The 23712-nt window shown below is 47.9% G+C and overlaps 1 protein-coding gene across 1 annotated transcript; it reads left to right on the top strand.

Moving 5' to 3' along the window:
- The first annotated feature begins 1500 nt into the window (after positions 1-1500).
- On the top strand, positions 1501-4251 carry LOC119297958 (putative cyclic nucleotide-gated ion channel 9). Its single transcript, XM_037575528.1, has 4 exons — positions 1501-1735; positions 1838-3009; positions 3084-3195; positions 3269-4251. The coding sequence occupies exons 2-4, from the start codon at positions 1871-1873 to the stop codon at positions 4175-4177; spliced, it is 2160 nt and encodes a 719-aa protein (XP_037431425.1). The 5' UTR covers positions 1501-1735; positions 1838-1870; the 3' UTR covers positions 4178-4251.
- Positions 4252-23712: the final 19461 nt, after the last annotated feature.

Genomic DNA, 23712 nt, shown 5'->3' with positions numbered 1-23712 from the left:
AACAACACGGTTTTTTCTGCATGGCAACCCTGATAACTTAGGCACAAACACCACAACAACTTTGACCAGAAGGAAAAAAGTTGTCAAAATGTACCCCCGGTAACTTCTGTATAAACATCATGGTAATAACGCATCATATACATGATAGGTACAAACACCATGATAACTTGGACCCCAAGGAAAAATTGTTGAAAAATATAACCTCGATAACGCTTGCGTGAATATCATGGTAATAGAAGCACTGCATACCTGATACTTAGGTGAACCGCGGAGGGGGGGGGGCATATTTGTTGAAAAACATATTCCCGATACTTTTGTGTGCAAATAACACGGTATTATACACAATGGAGTTGATAACTCACTACAAACCCACGGTAACTTTTGACCCGGGATAAAAGTTTGTTTGATAATTTCTGTGTAAATAACATGATAGTATATATACAATAGAGCTGGTAACTTACTTAATCCAGACGTGGTAACTTTTTGACCAAGGAAAAATGTTGTTAAAAAATACCTCCAAATAACTCACGTGTAAACAACATGATAATACACACACATGAGAGCTGATAACTCGTATAGAAATATCGCGGTAAATTTTGACCGAGTTAATGAAAATTGTTGAAAAACATACCCCGATAACTTTTCTGCAACATGATAATATACACAACAAAGCTGATAACTTACTACAAACATCATAATCACCTTTTGACCCTGGGATAAAAGTTTGCTGAAAACACACCCACGAAAACATTTCTGTAAATGACACGGTAACTTATGTATGACAAATGTGATAAATTAGGTAGCCCAGATATGGTAACTTTTGGTCCGAAAAAAAGTCATCAAAATATACCAACACGAGATCTAGTTTCGAAGATCTCGTCGAGAAGATTTTTTTTGTGAAGACAGATTTTCAACCGAAGCGACGGTTTGAGCTACAAAACATTTTGAAATTTGAAAAATGAAAGAATCTAGGATGACATCAACTTTTCGTCTTTTAGTGCATATATGCATGTAATTAGAGGGAGGAGGGCATGTGAAAGAAAAATTAATCATTTTAATGCATGCATGTATATAATTAGAGTGGAGCAAGGATCCGTTCTTGCCTATTGCTAAAATCCGAACTTTTGATAGTTATAAGCATCCATGTTGTTGTTATCTGAATTTTCAGGGACCATGTTGTTGTCTGAATTTTGCACTGAGCTAATGCAGCTCTAGCTGATGCTGATGAATACTAGTGTCCGCTGGCGGGTGCATGCGGGCTGCCGCAAACGCCCGCGCTAATTATAGCGGTGTGTGGCGGCCAGCCACTGCCGCATGCCGCATCAGCCGCAGTGTCCCGCTTAGCCCTGTAAACGGGGAGCGAAAAGTTTGCGGTCGATGCAGCGAGCGAGCGAGCGAGCGATTGGGATTTTCTTCCTTTCTGATGAATGAGAGGGGAGATTAATTGCAGGTTCGCCTTCTTGCCATCCGTTCGAGAGGCTTCTTGTTGTTCTTATTACGGGTATAATTTTGATTGCAGATAGGAATTCTCGGCTGGTTCTTGCTTCCGCGGCAGAATTCTGCTGTGCACGCAGGATCCAGAGGCGGGGACGAACGAGCCTCTGGTTCGTTCATGTCCACAGTGCTCTGAATGAATGGAATCAGCCAGCGGCCTCCTTGGTGGCTAGCAGATCATGCTCGGCAGTGCCCGGCATAAGACGCGATTCATCGACGGCGGCAAGAAGAAATTCGTAAGGTCAGATGCCGGATGCATTTCATCTCATGAGGGATCCCTTATATGATTGGTGGGGATAATATATGGATGCATGGACGTTTGGTTTCTGCCTCGTATATATAGCTTAGGCTTGCTGACGACGCGAGCGCGAGCGGGATGTCGTACGAGTCGTCCATGGCCGGGGGCGGGGGCGGGGAGCGGCGCCGGTCCGCCTTCCACATCGGGTACGGCGGCGTGGTGGGCGCGTCCCGGCGGCGGCTGGCGCAGCCGGAGCTCCTGGCGCGCGACGTGATCACGCATGGCTCGGCGCAGCTGCGCACGCTGGGCCGGTCGATCCGCACGGGCGCGGCCATGGCGGCCGTGTTCCAGGAGGACCTCAAGAACACGTCGCAAAAGATCTTCGACCCGCAGGACCGCATCTTGGTACGCCTCAACCGCAGCTTCCTCATCTCCTGCATCATCTCCATCGCCATCGACCCCATGTTCTTCTACGGGCCCCGGGTGAGGGAGGAGCAGCTCCCCGGGGAGAAGAACACGAACCTGTGCATCGGCATCGACCACAGCCTCGCCATCTCCACCGCCGTGATCCGCACCCTGTTCGACATCTTCTTCCTGGCGCGCATCGCGCTGCAGTTCCGCACCGCCTTCATCGCGCCCTCCTCCAGGGTGTTCGGGCGCGGCGAGCTGGTGATCGACACCGTGGAGATCGCCAAGCGCTACTGCCGCCGCTTCTTCATCGCCGACGTCTTCTCCGTGCTCCCGCTGCCGCAGATCGTCATCTGGAAGTTCCTGTACCGGGAGGACAAGACGGCGGTGCTGGAGACCAAGGACAGGCTGCTGTCCATCATCATCGCGCAGTACGTGCCGCGGCTGGTCCGGATATACCCGCTGTCCACGGAGCTCAAGCGCACCAGCGGCGTGTTCGCCGAGACGGCCCTCGCCGGCGCCGCCTACTACCTGCTGTGGTACATGCTGGCCAGCCACATCGTGGGCGCCTTCTGGTACCTGCTGTCCATCGAGCGGGTGACGGACTGCTGGCGCTTCTCGTGCAACGAGTTCCCGGGGTGCAACCAGATCTACATGTACTGCGGCAAGACGGAGAGCAACGAGGAGTACACGGAGTGGACCACCGTGATCAGGCAGGTCATCACCGAGAACTGCCAGCCCACCGACGACGGCGAGATGCCCTTCGACTACGGCATGTACTCGTCGGCCGTCACGTCGGACGTGACCACCTCCAAAGACATGACCACCAAGCTCCTCTTCTGCCTCTGGTGGGGCCTCGCCAACTTGAGGTAACAAAATTACTCCCTCAACAAGACAACATTATTTTGCTTGTAGTTTCTCACTAATTAATCTGGTCGAACAGTACGCTGGGCCAAGGGCTCAAGACAACCATCTACACCGGGGAGTCGCTCTTCGCCATTACGCTCGCCACCTTCGGCCTCATCCTAATGGCCATGCTCATCGGAAACATTCAGGTCAACAATCTATATATCCTAATTAATGGCGATCGAATTCATCATTCATTCACAAGATCGAATCGAATTGCAGACGTATCTGCAATCGCTGACCGTGCGGCTGGAGGAGATGCGGGTGAAGCGGCGCGACTCGGAGCAGTGGATGCACCACCGGCTGCTGCCGATGGAGCTGCGCGACCGCGTCCGGCGCTACGACCAGTACAAGTGGATCAACACCCGCGGCGTGGACGAGGAGGCCCTGGTCCAGAACCTCCCCAAGGACCTTCGCCGCGACATCAAGCGCCACCTCTGCCTGGGCCTCGTCCGGAGGGTGCCGCTGTTCGCCAACATGGACGAGCGCCTCCTGGACGCCATCTGCGAGCGCCTCAAGCCGGCGCTCTACACGGAGCAGACCTACATCATCCGGGAGGGGGACCCCGTGGACCAGATGCTCTTCATCATCCGCGGCAGCCTCGAGAGCATCACCACGGACGGCGGCCGGAGCGGCTTCTTCAACCGCAGCATGCTCCAGGAGAGCGACTTCTGCGGCGAGGAGCTGCTCACCTGGGCGCTGGACCCCAAGTCCGGGGTCAGCCTGCCCTCCTCCACGCGCACCGTCATGGCGCTCTCCGAGGTCGAGTCCTTCGCGCTGCACGCCGAGGAGCTCAAGTTCGTGGCGGGCCAGTTCCGGCGCATGCACAGCAAGCAGGTGCAGCACACCTTCCGCTTCTACTCGCAGCAGTGGCGCACCTGGGCCGCCACCTACGTCCAGGCCGCCTGGCGCCGGCACCTCAAGCGGAAGGCGGCCGAGCAGCGGCGCAGGGAGGAGGAGGAGGAAGGCCGGTCGTCGAGCTTCAAGACCACCATACTCGTGTCACGGTTCGCGGCCAACGCGCTGCGCGGCGTGCACAGGCAGCGGTCCACCAAGCGGGATCAAGGGGATATCATGATCCATGTCCCCGTGCCCAAGCCGCGTGAGCCGGACTTCGGCGCTGATGATTGACTTGCCTCCGGTTGCATATAGTACTATCGAGATAAAGCTTTGTGACTTTGACAGTTTGACTATTCTCTACACAAGAAATAGCAGTGTTCCTCGTATTTGGTTGTTTGCACTAACATAATCATGCATTACTTGCGAGAACACGAGATTCAACAATATGGAATAGAACCAGATTAGTATATATGATAAGTGCCACACGTGTGGCACGAAGCAATTTCGTCATGACGTTTTTTGATGTCAAATTTATTTATCCGAGAATGACAACTTTAGTTGTGAAACATGACAACTTTCTGTTTGGAAGAGTGTCGATAAGAGACCGCCACTTTTCCAAATTTAATTTGATATGAGAAGAGTGTCGGTGTCAAAACCGGCCGATCTCGAGTAGGGGGTACTGAGGGAGTCCTGGATTAAGGGGTCCTCGGACGTCCGGGCTATGTGACGTGGGCCCGACTGATGGGCCATGAAGATACAAGACAGAAGACTTCCTCCCGTGTCCGGATGGGACTCTTCTTTGCGTGGATGGCAAGGTTGGCGTTCGGATATGAAGATTCCTTCCTCTGTAAACCGACTCTGTACAACCCTAGACCCCTCTGGTGTCTATATAAACCGAAGGGTTTAGTCTGTAGAGGCAATCACAATCATACAGGCTAGACATCTAGGGTTTAGCCATTACGATCTCGTGGTAGATCAACTCTTGTAATCCTCATATTCATCAAGATCAATCAAGCAGGAAGTAGGGTATTATCTCCGTCAAGAGGGCCCGAACCTGGGTAAACATCGTGCCCCCTGTCTCCTGTTACCATCGACCTTAGACGCACAATTCGGGACCCCCTACCCGAGATCTGCCGGTTTTGACACCGACATTGGTGCTTTCATTGAGAGAGATCCGATGTGTCGTCGCTAGAAGGTTCGATGGTGCCATCCATCATCTACAACAATACTGCCCTGAGGGAGGTCTTTCTCCCTGGCCAGATCTTTGTGTTCGGCGGGTTCATACTGCGGACCAACTCGCTTGGCCGTCGAGAGCAGATCGACAGCTACGCCCCAGATCACCAGATTAGTTTTGTAAGCCTGGATTATGTCGCTGATATCCGATGAGACTTGATCTTCCAAGGGTTCGCGACCCCAACCCCCGCTCTTGCCTTAGATCCGGAGCACATCACCAGGTCCGAAGACGGGATTCTCGAGCCCGCCAGACTCTTTGCGGCCATTGAGCCTAGCATGGGAGAGCCAGAGGAAGTAGTATCAACGGCAATCATCATGAAGCCGGACTCTTCTCCGAGCACTGGCCCTGAACCCTCGGAGTCCGCATTATGTGAGCCCGGCCAAGGGATTTTCTTCCCGCCGTACTCCAGGGACTCTCTTTCCCCTGGCCGAACCTCGCCTTCAAGCGAGGCTCTGGACCTAATGCGGTCACTTGTCATTACAAAGGAGCAACGTCCGAATTACGCCCAGCCCGGACTAGGGGCTGAGGGCGGGAAATTTTATGTCCCACTCACCACCCACTTCATAGCCACTGTCGACGACCTTACCGACATGTTTGACCGTAACTCCGAAGATATCTATGGTATGGACATTGATGCCGGAGACGACCAAAGCCAAAACCCGTCGCATACCACACGCTGGGCGGTCACCTCCACATTCGACGTATGCATGGTAGATACGCCAAGAGAGGATGGCGGTGAGGGCGGTAAGGACCCTATCAAGGACAACAACACTGGTAAACCACCAAAGAAGCGGCATCAGCGACGCCGTTCAAAATCACGCCGTGGCAAGGAAAGCAGTACCGGCAATGGAGACAATAACACTTCGGAGAACGCCGAAGACCCAGATGCCCCCGTCGAACCAACACCCGAACATGACGATAGGGAGGAGGGGCAGGGTAACCCTGATGAGCCAGTCGGAAGCGAGGACTCGGAGGACAACAATTACATGCCACCCTCCGAAGACGACATAAGCCCCGGTGACGAAGATTTCATCGTGCCAGAGGAGCCCCTCGAGCAAGAACGCTTTAGGCAACACCTCATCGCAACCGTGAGGAGCCTGAAAAGGAAGCAGCAATGGCTTCAAGCCGAACGGGATACGCTCAACAACAGATGGACTAATGTCCTGGCAGCCGAGGAATACGGCCTTGCACGACCAACCAAAAGCTACCCGAAGCGTAAGCTGCTACCTCAATTCGACGACGAGGTACTAGAGCCCGTACCATCAGCGCGTAACATGGCTGACTGATACGTCTCCAACGTATTTATAATTTTTGATTGCTCCATGCTATATTATCTACTGTTTTGGACTATATTAGGCTTTATTTTCCACTTTTATATTATTTTTGGGACTAACCTATTAACCGTAGGCCCAACCCAGAATTGCATTTTTTTGCCTATTTCAGTGTTTCGAAGAAACGGAATATCAAACGGAGTCCAAACGAAATAAAACCTTCGGGAACGTGATTTTCTCACCGAACGTGATCCAGGAGACTTGGACCCTACTCCAAGGAGTCAAAGAGGCGGTCACGAGGGTGGGGGCGCCCCCCCTAGGGCGCGCCCCCTGCCTCGTGGGCCCCTCGGTGCTCCACAGACGTACTCCTTCCTCCTATATATACCTACGTACCCCCAAACGAACAGAACATGAGGCAAAAACCTAATTCCATCACTGCAACTTTCTTTATCCACGAGATCCCATCTTGGGGCCTGTTCCGGAGCTCCGCCGGAGAGGGCCGTCATCACAGAGGGCTTCTACATCATCATAGCCTCTCCGATGAAGTGTGAGTAGTTTAGCTCAGACCTTCGGGTCCATAGTTATTAGCTAGATGGCTTCTTCTCTCTTTTTTGGATCTCAATACAATGTTCTCCCCCTCTCTCGTGGAGATCTATTCGATGTAATCTTCTTTTTGCGGTGTGTTTGTTGAGATCGGTGAAATGTGGGTTTATGATCAAGTCTATCTATGAATAATATTTGAATCTTCTCTGAATTCTTTTATGTATGATTGGTTATCTTTGCAAGTCTCCTCGAATTATCAGTTTGGTTTGGCCTACTAGATTGGTTTTTCTTGCAATGGGAGAAGTGCTTAGCTTTGGGTTCAATCTTGCAGTGTCCTTTCCCAGTGACAAAAGGGGAAGCAAGGCACGTATTGTATTGTTTCCATCGAGGATAACAAGATGGGTTTTTTATCATATTGCATGAAACTATCCCTCTACATCATGCATCTTGCTTAAGGCGTTACTCTGTTTTTAACTTAATACTCTAGATGCATGCTGGATAGCGGTCGATGAGTGGAGTAATAGTAGTAGATGCAGGCAGGAGTCGGTCTACTTGTCTCGGACGTGATGCCTATATACATGATCATACCTAGATATTCTCATAACTATGCTCAATTCTGTCAATTGCTCAACAGTAATTTGTTCACCCACCGTAGAATACTTATGCTCTTGAGAGAAGCCACTAGTGAAACCTATGGCCCCCGGGTCTATTCTCATCATATCAATCTCCATCACTTTATTATTGCTTTGCTTTTTACTTTGCCTTTTACTTTTCACTTTGCATCTCTATATCAATAATACCAAAAATATTATCTATCATCTCTATCAGATCTCACTCCCGTAAGTGACCGTGAAGGGATTGACAACCCCTAATCACGTTGGTTGCGTTGAGCTATTGTTTTGTGTAGGTACAAGGGACTTGAGTGTAGCCTCCTAGTGGTTTGATACCCTGGTTCTCAAAAACTGAGGGAAATACTTACGCTACTTTGCTGCATCATCCTCTCCTCTTCGGGGAAATCCAACGCAGTGCTCAAGAGGTAGCAAGAAGAATTTCTGGCGCCATTGCCGGGGAGTCTGCACAAAAGTCAACATACCAAGTACCCATCACAATCCCTATCTCCCGCATTACATTAGTTGCCATTTGCCTCTCGTTTTCCTCTCCCCCACTTCACCCTTGCCGTTTTATTCGCCCTCTCTTTTCCGTTCGCCTTCTTCCCGTATGTATCTTTGTTTGTGTTTCCACGTGCCTTCTATTTGCTTGCATCTTTGCTTTCTAAAAATCTATTGATATGGATCCACTTAAAGTGTTCTACTTGGATCATCTTCGATCCTTATGCGCTCGTGCTGAAACCCCAACTAGCCTAGTTGATGGGAAATCTTTAGATGAGCATGCTCATTTTGTGTGTCATCGTTTGTGTGAAAAAGGGAGACTCTTACGGTATCATATAAATAGTTTGCTATGCTATGCTTGGAATCTTTGTGAAATGTGTGATTTTACTTGTTGCACTAAGAACCCTAAAAAACACCTTCCCTACCTATGTGAGTTCAATGATAATGAAATCTTATCTTCTTATGCAAGAGGTGTTTATAGTTACTATGATATCGAACAAATTGAAGAATTTGTCATTTTTAAGGGTGCTCATGAAGTTGCTTCTTTGATTGAAAAGTATGATTTTACTCTCAACAAATCTGAAAATTCTGTCATACTTAAATATTGCAATGAAAACCTTGCTCATAATGTCTATCTCCAAGAATCTATTGAAAGAATGACCGTTGCTTTGGAAGAAAATAATGATATGCATGAATCTATAGATAATGATGATTCCGATGATTTGGTTGAAATATCCCTTGATGAACATGATGCTTGCTATTCTTGTGGCCATGATGCTAATATTTATGAAGACTAATTTTCTATAGTTCCTTATGTTAAAAGTGAGATCGTTGCTATTGCACCCATGCTTGATAGCTCCCTCAATGAAAAGCATGATTTCAATGATTTTACTATAAATTCTCTAGATGCCAATTGTGCTAATAATATGCAAAACCCTAAGCTTGGGGATGCTAGTTTTTCTATGTCTACTACTTATTGCAATGATCATGATTGGGGCGATTCTTCTTATGATCCTAAAAATTTATTTAATCCTCATGATGAATATGAGATTGATAATATTGTTTGCAATAATATTGAAAGTGGGTTTGGAAGAGTGTCAACTTTAGATCCCACATATTTGGAGAATATTAAATCTTATGAATTTTTTGATAAAAGTGGGTTTGGAGAGGTCATGACTTTAGTTAATGTTAATCCCACTATTTTGGAAGAGTGTCAACTTTGCATGCATGTGGATCGTTTTAAGAATATGTTTTGTGATAGCTATATTGTTGAATTTTCTTATGATCCTACATGTAATTATTATGAGAGAGGAAAATATGGTTATAGAAATTTTCATGTTGCTAAATTACCTCTCGTTATGTTGAGATTGCTATTGTTTCTTTCCGCTTCCTTGCATATGCTAGTTTTTGCTTGCTATGATAATTTGTTTGCCTATAAGATGCCTATGCATAGGAAGTATTTTAGACTTAGATGTGTTTGTCACGTGTTTCATGATGCTCTCTTTGTGCTTCAATTCTTGTCTTTCTTGCGAGCATCATTAAAATTATCAATGCCTAGCTAGGGGCGTTAAACGATAGCGGTTGTTGGGAGGCAACCCAATTTTATTTTTAGTTTTTAGTTTTTTCTTCTGTTTAGGAATAAATAATCCATCTACCTTATTTTTAGATGTGATTTTGTGTTTTAATTAGTGTTTGTGCCAAGTTAGACCTATATGATATTCTTGGATGATAGTTATTTGATCTTGCTGTAATTTCCAGAAACTTTCTGTTCACGAAAACAAAAAATCACCAGAACATGATAAAATACTGATTAGAATTGCTGCTGATCAATAAACAAATTTTCTAGGTCTTCCTAGTTTGGTAGATTTTTTGGATTTCCAGAAATTTGCTTTAGTTACAGATTACTACAGACTATTCTGTTTTTGACAGATTCTGTTTTTCGTGTGTTGTTTGCTTATTTTGATGAATCTATGGCTAGTAAAATAGTTTATAATCCGTAGAGAAGTTGGAATACAGTAGGTTTAACACCAATATAAATAAAGAATGATTTCATTACAGTACCTTCAAGTTGTCTTTTGTTTTCTTTCGCTAACGGAGCTCACGAGATTTCTATTGAGTTTTGTGTTGTGAAGTTTTCAAGTTTTGGGTGAAATCTTTTGATGGATTATGGAACAAGGAGTGGCAAGAGCCTAAGCTTGGGGATTCCCATGGCACCCCCAAGATAATCCAAGGACACCAAAAAGTCAAAGCTTGGGGATGCCCCGGAAGGCATCCCCTCTTTCGTCTACTTCCATCGGTAATTTTACTTGGAGCTATATTTTTATTCACCACATGATATGTGTTTTGCTTGGAGCATCTTGTATTATTTGTGTCTTTGTTTGTTAGTGTGCCACAATCATCCTTGATTTACACACCTTTTGAGTGAGCCATACATAAATTGGAATTTGATGAATACTCTATGTGCTTCACTTATATCTTTTGAGCTATGTAGTTTTGCTCTATGTGCTTCACTTATATCTTTTTGAGCTTTATAGTTTTGCTCTTGTGCTTCACTTAGATCTTTTAGAGCACGGTGGTAGATTTGTTTTAAAGAAACTATTGATCTCTCATGCTTCACTTATACTATTTTGAGAGTCTTAAATAGCATGGTAATTTGCTTAATAATAATAATAGGCTTGGTATTCAAGATTTGTAAAACTTTCTTTCGAGTGTGTTGAATACTAAGAAAAGATTGATGCTTGATAATTGTTTTGAGATATGAAGATGGTGATATTAGAGTCATGCTAGTTGAGTAGTTGTGAATTTGAGAAATACTTGTGTTAAAGTTTGTGATTCCCGTAGCATGCACGTATGGTGAACCGTTATGTGATGAAGTCGGAGCATGATTTATTTATTGATTATCTTCCTTATGAGTGGCGGTCGGGGACAAGCGATGGTCTTTTCCTACCAATCTATCCCCCTAGGAGCATGCGCGTAATACTTTGATTTGATAACTTCTAGATTTTTGCAATAAGTATATGAGTTCTTTATGACTAATGTTGAGTCCATGGATTATACGCACTTTCCCCATCCTTCCACCATTGCTAGCCTCTCTAATACCGTGCACCTTTCGCCGGTATCATGCACCCACCATATACCTTCCTCAAAACAGCCACCATACCTACCTATCATGGCATTTCCATAGCCATTCCGAGATATATTGCCATGCAACTTTCCACTGTTCCGTTTATTATGTCACGCTCCATCATTCTCATATTGCTAGCATGATCATGTAGTTGACATCGTATTTGTGGCAAAGCCACCGTTCATAATTCTTTCATACATGTCACTCTTGATTCATTGCATATCCCGGTACACCGCCGGAGGCATTCATATAGAGTCATATTTTGTCCTAAGTATTGAGTTGTAAGAAAAATAAAAAGTGTGATGATCATCATTTTTAGAGCATTGTCCCAAGTGAGGAAAGGATGATGGAGACTATGATTCCCCCACAAGTCGGGATGAGACTCCGGATGAAAAATAAAAGAAAAAGAAAAAAAAGAGGCCATAAAAAAGAAAGAGAAAAGGCCCAAATAAAAAAATGAGAGAAAAAGAGAGGAGGGACAATGTTACTATCCTTTTACCACACTTGTGCTTCAAAGTAGCACCATGATCTTCATGATAGAGAGTCTCTCATTTTGTCACTTTCATATACTAGTGGGAAATTTTCATTATAGAACTTGGCTTGTATATTCCAATGATGGGCTTCCTCAAATGCCCTAGGTCTTCGTGAGCAAGCGAGTTGGATACACACCCACTTAGTTTCTTTTGTTGAGCTTTCATATACTTATAGCTCTAGTGCATCCGTTGCATGGCAATCCCTACTCACCCATATTGATATCTATTGATGGGCATCTCCATAGCCCGTTGATACGCCTAGTTGATGTGAGACTATCTTCCCCTCTTTTTGTCTTCTCCACAACCACCATTCTATTCCACATATAGTGCTATATCCATGGCTCACGCTCATGTATTGCGTGAAGATCGAAAAAGTTTTGAAAATGTTAATGTATGAAACAATTGCTTGGCTTGTCATCAGGGTTGTGCATGATTTAAATACTTTGTGTGGTGAAGATAGAGCATAGCCAGACTACATGATTTTGTAGGGATAACTTTCTTTGGCCATGTTATTTTGAGAAGACATAATTTCTTTGTTAGTATGCTTGAAGTATTATTATTTTTATGTCAATATGAACTTTTGTCTTGAATCTTTTGGATCTGAATATTCATACCACAATTAAGAAGATTTGCATTGAAATTATGCCAAGTAGCACTCCGCATCAAAAATTCTCTTTTTTATCATTTACCTACTCGAGGACGAGCAGGAATTAAGCTTGGGGATGCCTGATACGCCTCCAACGTATCTATAATTTTTTATTGCTCCATGCTATATTATCTACTGTTTTGGACTATATTGAGCTTTATTTTCCACTTTTATATTATTTTTGGGACTAACCTATTAACCGGTGGCCCAGCCCAGAATTGCTGTTTTTTTTACCTATTTCAGTGTTTCGAAGAAACAAAATATCAAACGGAGTCCAAACGGAATAAAACCTTCGGGAACGTGATTTTCTCACCGAACGTGATCCAGGAGACTTGGACCCTACTCCAAGGAGTCAAAGAGGCAGTCACAAGGGTGGGCCCCCCTAGGACGCGCCCCTGCCTTGTGGGCCCCTCGGTGCTCCACCGACATACTCCTTCCTCCTATATATACCTACGTACCCCCAAACGAACAGAACAGGAGCCAAAAACCTAATTCCACCGCCGCAACTTTCTTTATCCACGAGATCCCATCTTGGGGCCTGTTCCTGAGCTCCGTCGGGGAGGGCCGTCATCACGGAGGGCTTCTACATCATCATAGCCTCTCCGATGAAGTGTGAGTAGTTTACCTTAGACCTTCGGGTCCATAGTTATTAGCTAGATGGCTTCTTCTCTCTTTTTTGGATCTCAATACAATGTTCTCCCCCTCTCTTGTGGAGATCTATTCGATGTAATCTTCTTTTTGCGGTGTGTTTGTTGAGATCGGTGAATTGTGGGTTTATGATCAAGTCTAATGAATAATATTTGAATTTTCTCTGAATTCTTTTATGTATGATTGGTTATCTTTGCAAGTCTCTTCGAATTATCAGTTTGGTTTGGCCTACTAGATTGGTTTTTCTTGCAATGGGAGAAGTGCTTAGCTTTGGGTTCAATCTTGCGGTGTCCTTTCCCAGTGACAAAAGGGGCAGCAAGGCACGTATTGTATTGTTGCCATCGAGGATAACAAGATGGGGTTTTTATCATATTGCATGAAACTATCCCTCTACATCATGTCATCTTGCTTAAGGCGTTACTCTGTTTTTAACTTAATACTCTAGATGCATGCTGGATAGCGGTCGATGAGTGGAGTAATAGTAGTAGATGCAGGCAGGAGTCGGTCTACTTGTCTCGGACATGATGCCTATATACATGATCATACCTAGATATTCTCATAACTATACTCAATTCCGTCAATTGCTCAACAGTAATTTGTTCACCCACCATAGAATACTTATGTTCTTGACAGAAGCCACTAGTGAAACCTATGGCCCCCGGGTCTATTCTCATCATATCAATCTCCATCACTTTATTATTACTTTGCTTTTTTACTTTGCCTTTTACTTTTCACTTTGCATCTCTATATCAAAAATACCAAAAATATTATCTATCATCTCTATCAGATCTCACTCCCGTAAGTGACCGTGAAGGGATTGACAACCCCTAATCGCATTGGTTGCATTGAGCTATTGTTTTGTGTAGGTACAAGGGACTTGCGTGTAGCCTCCTACTGGATTGATACCTTGGTTCTCAAAAACTGAGGGAAATACTTACGCTACTTTGCTGCATCATCCTCTCCTCTTCGGGGAAATCCAACGCAGTGCTCAAGAGGTAGCACTGACCGACCACCACGTGGCCGGGACAAAACGGAAACTCAAGCCGAACACCAGCCCATACTACCTCGCCGTAAAGATAGAGACACAACAGCTTGGGGATATACATATGACCTGCGGCAGGACCAGGAAAATAGAGCAGGTCAGACCAGATCGATCTACAGATCGCGGGGGCGTGCCCCGGCGCGCGATGACGGCTATCTAGCCGGACGTGACAAGCATAACCACATCCGGGCCAAAAACCGCAGACGGACTCCATCTGAGCTACGTCGCGACTTGGCCTGATATAGAGGCGCCGCACACCCCCTCTGCTTCAGTGATGAAGTAATGGAGCATGAATTCCCAAAGGGGTTTAAACCCATGAATATTGAATCATATGATGGAACAACTGACCCCGCAGTATGGATTGAGGATTTTCTTCTCCATATCCACATGGCCCGCGGTGATGATCTCCACGCCTTTAAATACCTCCCACTAAAATTAAAGGGACCAGCCCGACACTGGCTAAACGGCCTCCCAGAGAACTTCATCGGCAGCTGGGAAGACTTGGAAGACGCCTTTCGCGACAATTTCCAAGGTACATATGTCCGGCCTCCGGACGCCGATGACCTCAGTCACATCATCCAGCAGCCCGGAGAATCAGCCAGGAAACTCTGGACTAGGTTCCTAATTAAAAAGAACCAAATTGTCGACTGTCCGGATGCCAAAGCACTCGCGACCTTTAAACATAGCGTCCGCGACGAGTGGCTCGCCCACCACCTCGGCCAAGGAAAGCCAAAGTCCATGGCAGCTCTTACCGCACTAATGACCCGCTTTTGCGCGGGAGAAGATAGCTGGTTCGCTCGTAGAAGCAATAGCGCAAGCGATCCCGGCACCTCCGAAGTCAGGGACGACAATGGCAAGCCACGACGCAATAAAGACAAGTGTCGCAACAATAATGCAGGAACCCAAGACACAATGGTTAACGCCGGATTTAGTGGCTCCAAAACCGGTCAAGGGAAGAAGCCATTTAAGGCAAACAGATATGGTCCATCCAGTCTAGACAAGATACTGGATCGGCCCTGTCAGATCCATGGCAGCCGCGACAAACCCGCCAACCATACCAACAAAAATTGTTGGGTTTTCAAAAAAGCCGGCAAGCTCAATGCCGAACACAAAGGGAAGGGGCCGCCCAGCGACAGTGAAGAAGAGGAGGCTCACCTATTGAGCACCGGGGGACAGAAGCAATTTTCCCCCAAAGTAAAAACAGTAAATATGATATACGTGATGCATACCTCTAAAAGGGAGCGCAAGCACAAACTACGAGACGACCACGCCATAAAGCCGGACGCCCCAAAATTCAACCCATGGGCGGCCTGCTCGATCACTTTTGATCACAAGGACCACCCAACCAGTATCCATCACGGAGGTTCGGCAGCTCTGGTCCTTGATCCAACTACCGACGAATTCCATCTCACGCGAGTCCTCATGGACGGCGGCAGTAGCCTCAATTTACTCTATCAAGACACTATCCACAAAATGGGCATTGACCCTTCGAGGATCAAGCCCACCACAACTACCTTCAAGGGAGTAATACCCGGCGTAGAAGCTCACGGCACAGGCTCAATCTCACTGGAAGTCCTCTTCGGTTCACCGGAAAACTTCCGACGCGAAGACTTGATCTTCGATATTGTCCCGTTCCGCATTGGCTACCATGCACTGCTCGGGCGGACCGCTTTTGCTCGTTTCAATGCGGTCCCAAACTACGCCTATCTAAAGTTTAAGATGCCCGGTCCACGCGGCACCATAACGATCAACGGAAACACGGAACGCTCCCTCCGCACTGAGGGGCACACTGTGGCAATCACAGCCGAAGTACAAAGCGGCCTCCTCAAGCCGCATATCTCATCGGTCATTAAATCGCCAGCCTCTACTACACAAGACTGGTCAATTTTAGAGCTGGATTAGCAGCTCTGCCTCCGTCGTTCGCCTCTTATATATACCCGCGGAGTTTGCTCTGTGCATACATAATTATGCACTCAAAATACCTTGGTCATCGACGGAGGCACAATACGGACAGTCTTACAAAGCGGTTCGTCCGGACTTTAGCCTTTTCTCTTTTCTAACTATTTTCTTATCTTTTTGCCACAGGTGAATCAATACCTGTCCGTCCTATGGACCTGAAAGGACTCTTTATGAGCCCGACTTTCCTACAAATAACCGGGGATTGCTCCCTTTAAGGAAGCCTTTTCACGGAAGCACAGGCAGTGCAGACGTGCGACAGGAGGTCCAAAAGATTTTTTGTAGACCAAAAAATCTACTTGAAACCTGTACAGAGCCTTTTCCTCAGCCCTCAACCCCTGGCACGTAAAATGGCCTGGGTGATGGCATCATAATCTGTAAGATTACGTTCGACGTATCAATAAGATTTTAGTGAACATAATCCGTCTTCAGTATTTGCTTTTTCGCATACAAGCGTACCTTGCTTCTTCGGTTGTTTCACGCAGACACCTCGGCACAAATCGCCAGGGGCTTGATATGGCAACATATGGGTTGCCGAAAAAGTCCGAACAGCTCTATAGCATACTTCGGCGTCACGAGTTTGGCATTATATGCATCAGCTTCGAATCATGTCTTTGGTCAATAGTTGGGTTGCCCGGCTCGTGTGCTTGCTACCCTACGTTCCGTCCTATCGGCTACGGTAGTAAAGGAGAACTACTGCGATTGTGTTTCCGGTTCACCTGGTCAAACACCTCAGTAGAGAAAGCCGAAAACTGACTGTCATGATGCGGCGAGAGCTGGTCAACCACTCGGTGAGTTATCATAATATTTTGCGAGTTATTCCGTATTACATGAAGGACTGTTTTTATGGTCACCTATGTAACGCAACCGTATTCAGATAACTGCGTACATACTAGGGGCTACATAGTAGACCCGCCGTAAAACTCCTATGACTAAGTGAAGGTGTTAAAGCCGTATAGTCTGATTGCCTAGTTCGCCGCACTGACACCTCCGTTCCGTACCAAGACGTTGGGTCATATTATACGTGAGGGGGCCGAAGCCGACGACTGGAAAACTTTCAGGTTATAAGAAACGGCCGCACAGGTGGAAATAATGGCAAAGGTATATAACACAGCTTTAACGTATCATAATATTGTTTTCACAGTTCTGGTACATTTATTCAAATATAGTATCCTTCGAGCACTGAACCTCTATCAAGCGGGCGCCCTCTAGGACGTCCTCCAAATAGTGCTCCGGCGTGCGATGGTCCTTGCCTCCAGGCGGACCCTTGGTTGCAACATCGGTGGCCTTCATCTTTGCCTAGTACATCTTGATGCGGGCGAAGGCCATCCGGGCACCTTCTATGCACACCGACCGCTTGACGGTGTCAATACGCGGCACTGCATTGACAAGCCGCTGCACCAAACCAAAATAGCTGCTCGGAACGGGTTCGGCTGGCCATAGCCGAACCACGACGTCCTTCATGGCAGCTCCGGACATCTTGTGTAGCTCGGCCGACTGGGCCATCTATTCGTTCAGCAGCGCCGGACGCCTTGCCACGTTGAATTGTGACCAGAAAAGCCTCTCCACAGCATGTCCTTCATGTGCTTGGAAGAACTGCACCGCGTCGGAAACACTCTTCGGCAGATCTAAGAACGCGTCTAGAGAACTCCGCATTTGGTTAAGCAGAGCATACTTTGGGTCACCGAACTTAGTCTGTAAAAGAAAGGGCATACCAACCGCTATCTCCCCAGCCTGTCGGATCTCCTCCCGAGCCACTCTAGATTCGGATCGCGCTTCTTTCGCCTCTAGTAAGGCCTTGTCGAGTTTGGCTGCCTTGGCTTTGTTATCCTCTTCGAGAGATTGGCACGTGCTAGTGGCATCCTTCAGCTCCCGCTCCATGGTAGATATTCTCTCCTGGCACTGGCGCTGAGTGGCCTGTTCGACCTTTAAATCCGCAGCAGCCTTCTTGGCAGCCGCGTCGCTCACTCTGGCCTGCTCCTTGGCCCAAGCAAGTTCAGCCCGAAGGGTCTCAACTGTGGCAGCACCATCTACAGTTATGCATGCCATAGTATATGATTTTCAGCCCCGTGCTTATACTAGTATACATGCATAAACAAGCTGCACCAACACATACCTTGTGCCTCGTCGAGCCGCCTGTTAATAAGAGTGATGTCCTCTTCCGCTAACTCAAGTTTCTGCTTTAGATCTGCAACTTCCGTAGCTTGGGCGGTCTCCATGGACGTAACAACCTGTGTTCGAATTAATTAGGTTACTTCTTGAGCATATATTTTTGATCCTCTGATCGCCTCCCTGTGGAAGCACGACCAGAGCCTCAGGGGCTACTATCCGTACACGGGCACATTGTGCATGTAACTATTACATTGCATACCTCGAATCCTCTCAACAGGCCCATGCAAGCTTCATTCAACCCGCTTCTCACGGACAGAACCCTTTCAACTACCGTACCCATTAAGGTACGATGTTCCTCTAAGATGGACACACTTTGTAATGTGCTCATTAGAGTATCCGACACCTCCGGATTCCTGGAGGCTGCTACGGGAATATGCATTCCCTTCAAAGGGGTACATCGGCTCGACCTAGAGTCATCTTCGGCTGTAAGCCGGATAGTTCGGGGCCTTCATTGCTGGCCCCCGTAGGGGCTGCGCCCCTTGGACCCTTGATGATCGGAGTACCACCCTCGGGCGTTGTTTTCATTGTCCCCCACGCCGCTTGATGGTCAGGGGAGATTCTCCGAGATGACACCTCGAAGTCGTCTGCCCTAAGAGGCATCCCCTGATGAGGAGGACTGTCGAGGTGGACTGTGGGCCGAACTGCAAGCATATAGTTAAAATGGTACCCCTGCAACTCGAAAAGAACAGGATATGTCTAGAGCATCCTTGTTCACATACGATTCGGCAAGGGGCTTGTCCCTAGAGAGGTGCCTTGCGATGACATTGGCTTCGGAACCCGAACCATATTGTAGGGATACCTTCCCTCTCTTGGGTGCTTCCACCTCCAAGTCTTTGGATGCAGTCCTTTTCCTCCCATGAGGGGAAGGGATGTCACCTTCTCCTTCCCCTTCGTCTTTCAAAGAGGGAGCTTCAGTCTCCCCGGACATAGTGCCGGCATACCTGTAGAGTGGAGGCCGCTTTCGGCCTCTGCGCTCTTCTTCTTGTCCTCTTGCGCTGGCACTTGATACGGCACCGGGACCAGCATCCTCGTCAACACAGGATCGGCCGAGTCTTCGGGAAGTGGAGCTGAACACCTAATTCGTTCCTCCTTGTTTATCCAGCCCTGGTCAAAGATAGAGCTCTCAGTACATCTCTATGGGATAATCAACCGAGTTGCGGTCACAAATTGGGTGCTTACCGAGGTATCCGGATGGTTGCAGTCGAGACCGATGTCCTTTGATGTGTCCGGCCACTGCTTTTGAGTCTTGAAGAATAGTTTCCACATTCCTTCATGTGTTGTGCCGAAGAATTGCTGAAGGGTCCGCGGTCCTTCCGGATTGAACTCCCACATACGTAGAGGCCGTCACTGGCATGGGAAGATCCGGCGAACTGGCATCACTTGGATCACGATGTCCCTTTCAAGGATATGACTTTGCAGCATCTGTACTTCATCAGCTGATCCCCAGTCTAACCCCTTATTTACCCACGATGCGAGCCGCAATGGAGGGCCAGATTGGAACACATGTGCGGCTCCCCATTTGGTGCCGCGGGGTTCGGTGATATAGAACCACTCCTGTTGCCATGAGTTGGAGGTTTCCATGAAGGTGCCTTTTGGCCAGATAGTGTTGGCAAGCTTGGTCACCATAGCACCGCCGCACTCCCCTTGCTCCCCGTTAACTAGCTTCGGCTTCACATTGAAAGTCTTGAGCCATAGGCCGACGTGTGGGGGATGCGGAGAAAGGCTTCGCACACGATGACGAACGTCGAGATGTGGAGAAAAGAGTCCAGAGCTAGATCGTCAAAATCTAGCCCATAATAGAACATGAGGCCTCGAACGAAGGGGTGAAGAGCAAACCCTAGCCCACGGAGGAAGTGGGAGACGAATACAACCCTCTCGCCGGATTTTGGTGTGGGGATGACCTACCCTTTAGTAGGGAGCATGTGGGGGATTTCCGTAGTCAGGTACCTCGCCTTCCGAAGCTTCGCGATATCCTCCTCAGTGATTGAGGAGGCTGCCCACCTACCTTGGGAGATGGATCCGGACATAACTAGAGGGCCTGGTAACAATGGAAGAAATCAAATCCTGGGCGCTGGAGCCTGAGGTTGGGAAGGTTGAGGAAGAGGTAGGCGTAGGGGGAGAAAGACGGGTATGTACCCCTTTATAAAGGCGAAGAATATTGAACGCCTCCTCACGGGCCTTAAAACTCACCTATTCCCAAGGAATTGCCAACAACACGGTTGGATTACCCACGCCCATAGTGATGAGAATCCCGTGATAAGGGGACATGATCTCTACTTCGACAAGACGTGCCAATGGAAACCGCATCTCGAAACACGGAGCGGGAGGCTAAAAACGGTTCGAAATAATGACCGGGCGGAGACGTGGCGTCTCACTACAGAAGATGTTAGTGGATGGGACTTGTTAAATATTATACTCTTTTGCGGAGCTTGTTTTGCAGAGCCGGACATGTTCTCTATGTTCGAAGACTACTTTGAAATATTCGAGGAGGAACCCGCCTTGTAATGCCGAAGACAATCTGCACGCCGGACACATCGTCATTGAAGCCTGGTTCAAGGGCTACTGAGGGAGTCCTAGATTAAGGGGTCCTCAAACATCCAGGCTACGTGACATGGGCCGGACTGATGGGCCATGAAGATACAAGATAGAAGACTTCCTCCCGTGTCCGGATGGGACTCTCCTTTGCGTGGATGGCAAGCTTGGCGTTTGGATATGAAGATTCCTTCCTCTGTAAACCGACTTTGTACAACCCTAGACCCCTCCGGTGACTATATAAACCGGAGGGTTTAGTCCGTAGAGGCAATCACAATCATACATGCTAGACATCTATGGTTTAGCCATTACGATCTCATGGTAGATCAACTGTTCTAATCCTCATATTCATCAAGACCAATCAAGCAGGAAGTAGGGTATTACCTCCATCAAGAGGGCCCGAACCTGGGTAAACATCATGTCCCCCGTCTCCTGTTACCATCGACCTTAGACCCACATTTCGGGACCCCCTACCCGAGATCCACCGGTTTTGACACCGACAGGTACCGAACTGTGTGTCTAAGGATCGAAGGTAACAAAGGACAAGTGGGACAGAATGTTTACCCAGGTTCATGCCCTCTTAATGGAGGTAAAACCCTACATCCTGCTTGATTGCATTTGATGAGTATAGGGGTTACAAAAGTTGATCTACCTCGAGATCGTAATGGCCAAACCCTAGATGTCTAGCCTATGTGAATTCTGATAGCCTCTACGGACTAAACCCTCCATTTTATATACACACCGGAGGGGCCTAGGGTTGTACAGAGTCAGTTTGTAGAGGAAGGAAATTACATATCCCGACACCAATCTTGCCATCGACGCATAGGGGAGTCCTACCCGGACACGGGGGAAAGTCTTCCGTTTTGTATCTTCACGGCCCATCAGTCCGGCCCATATCAATAGCCCGGACACCCGAGGACCCCCTAATCCAGGACTCCCTTAGTAGCCACTGAACCAGTCTTCAATGACGATATGTTCGGCACACGGATTGTCTTCGACATTGCAAGGCGGGTTCCTCCTCCTGAATACTTCAAAGCAATTTTTTGAACAAAAGAACTGTATCCAACTTTGTATAATTGTTACAACCCTTAGCCACGAAGTCAAGATATCAAACAAAACAGTGTCTTTCCACTAACAACTTTTTTCGGCAAAATGTCACATCTGGCCTCTTAACATTTCGAACCGTTTTCATGCCTCCCACTTCGCGTTTCGAGGCACATCCTCCTTTGGCATGTCTTGTCAAAATAGAGATCGTGTCTGCCCATTACGGGATCCTCATCAATACGGTTTTGAGTAGTCCAACCATGCCATTCGCACGACCCCTTTGGAACAGGCGAGTTTTAAGGCTTGAGGGGGGCGGGGGGCATTTGATATTCACTGCTTATATAAGAGGGTAAAGATTCCTCTTTTTCCCCACACCTTCTTCCTTCTCCCGCCTTCCCATCTTCAAGCTCCGGCGCCCAAGTTTCAATCTTTCCCACCACCATCAACCACCCTAGCCATATCAGGATCTGGTTCAAAGGGCAAGTGGGAGGCCTCCTCCGTCACCGAGAAGGATGTCAAGGAGCTCCGAGGGGCGGGATATCTGTCCATGGACATCGCGCACATGCACCCTGCCAAGGATCAAGTCATCCCCACTCCGGAGCCTGGCGAAAGTGTCGTATTCATCCCCCACTTCCTCCGTGGGCTAGGGTTTCCCCTCCACCCCTTCGTCTGGGGCCTTATGTTCTACTACGGGCTAGATTTCCATGATCTAGCCCCAGATTCTTTCCTCCACACGCGTTCATCGTCGTGTGCGAGGTGCTACTCCGCATCCCCCCACACTTCGACCTATGGCTCAATTTCTTCAATCTGAAGCAGAAGGTGGTCGACAGGAAGCATGCGGACTGCGGCTGCGCCATGGTAAGCAATCTCCCCAATGCCGTTGGGACCAAAGGGGCCTTCATGGAGACCGTCAAGGTGTGGCAGCAGGAGTGGTTCTACATCACCGAACCCCGCAACGCCAAGTGGGCGGCCACTCCTGAGTTTAGATCCGGACCCCCTATGTGGCTTACCTCGTGGACCGCTAAGGGTCTGGACTGAGGATCCATGGCGGAAGTTTTGATGCTGCAAAAGCGCATCACCAATATGATAGGCAAGAACACCAGTCTCACTAACATGATTCACATGATGCTCTTCCGCCGGATTCTTCCTAGCCAACTCCATCCCTCTCACATGTGGGAGTTCAATCTGGAAGATCCACACCGGTAAGTATGCTGCTCTTCAAGGCCCAAAAAACGTGGCCGAAGAAGACTGAAGACATTGGTCTTGACATTGAGAATCCGGCCACACCGGTAAGTATGATTTTCCCGAATATCTATTCGGTCAATAAGTTTTGGACATAATGAATTTTCTGTCCTTCATACGGGGCTGGATAGCAAAGGCGGAGCGGATTAACTGTCTGACACCGCTGCCTGAAGACCCAGCCACACCCCAGCTGACAGGGATGCTGGTCCTGGCGCCCTATCAGGCGTCGGAGAAGAAGGCCAAGAAGAAGAAGGGCAAGGAGGCCAGAGGCGGCCTCCGCCACAAGGGTCCTTTGGACGCAGTGTCCGGAGAGACTGAAGTCCTCTCCTCCCACGAGGGAGACAAGGAAGAAGAGGAGGAGGAAGCGGAAAGTGACTCCCCTCTTAGGGGGAGGAAGCAGAATAGGGCGGCCTCCACAGACCCGGAGGAGGAGGCGCCCAAGAGCGGGAAGATGGCCCTCTAAGATGGTTCAGATTCGGAGGCCGAACCAGTCCCCAAGAGACTTCCCAGGGTGAAGCCCCTGGCCGAATCGTAAGTACCAAAGGGTCCATTATTTGTCTTTGGTCCTTTATGTTTTTATAATATAACTTATTACACCTTTCAGCCCTGCTCGCGACCTCCCCAACCCTTCGCTATCTGAGGGGAGTTATCTGCCGCCCGAGATGGCAGAGAGCGAGACGCCACCGCGAGCCCTTTCACCAATCACCGCTGATGACACCGAGGTGTTGTC

This window comes from Triticum dicoccoides, chromosome 5A (assembly GCF_002162155.2).
Source record: "Triticum dicoccoides isolate Atlit2015 ecotype Zavitan chromosome 5A, WEW_v2.0, whole genome shotgun sequence".
Classification (NCBI taxonomy): Eukaryota; Viridiplantae; Streptophyta; class Magnoliopsida; order Poales; family Poaceae; genus Triticum; species Triticum dicoccoides.
The sequence above is the reverse complement of the archived record's forward strand: the minus strand, read 5'-3'. Positions and strand labels throughout refer to the sequence as shown.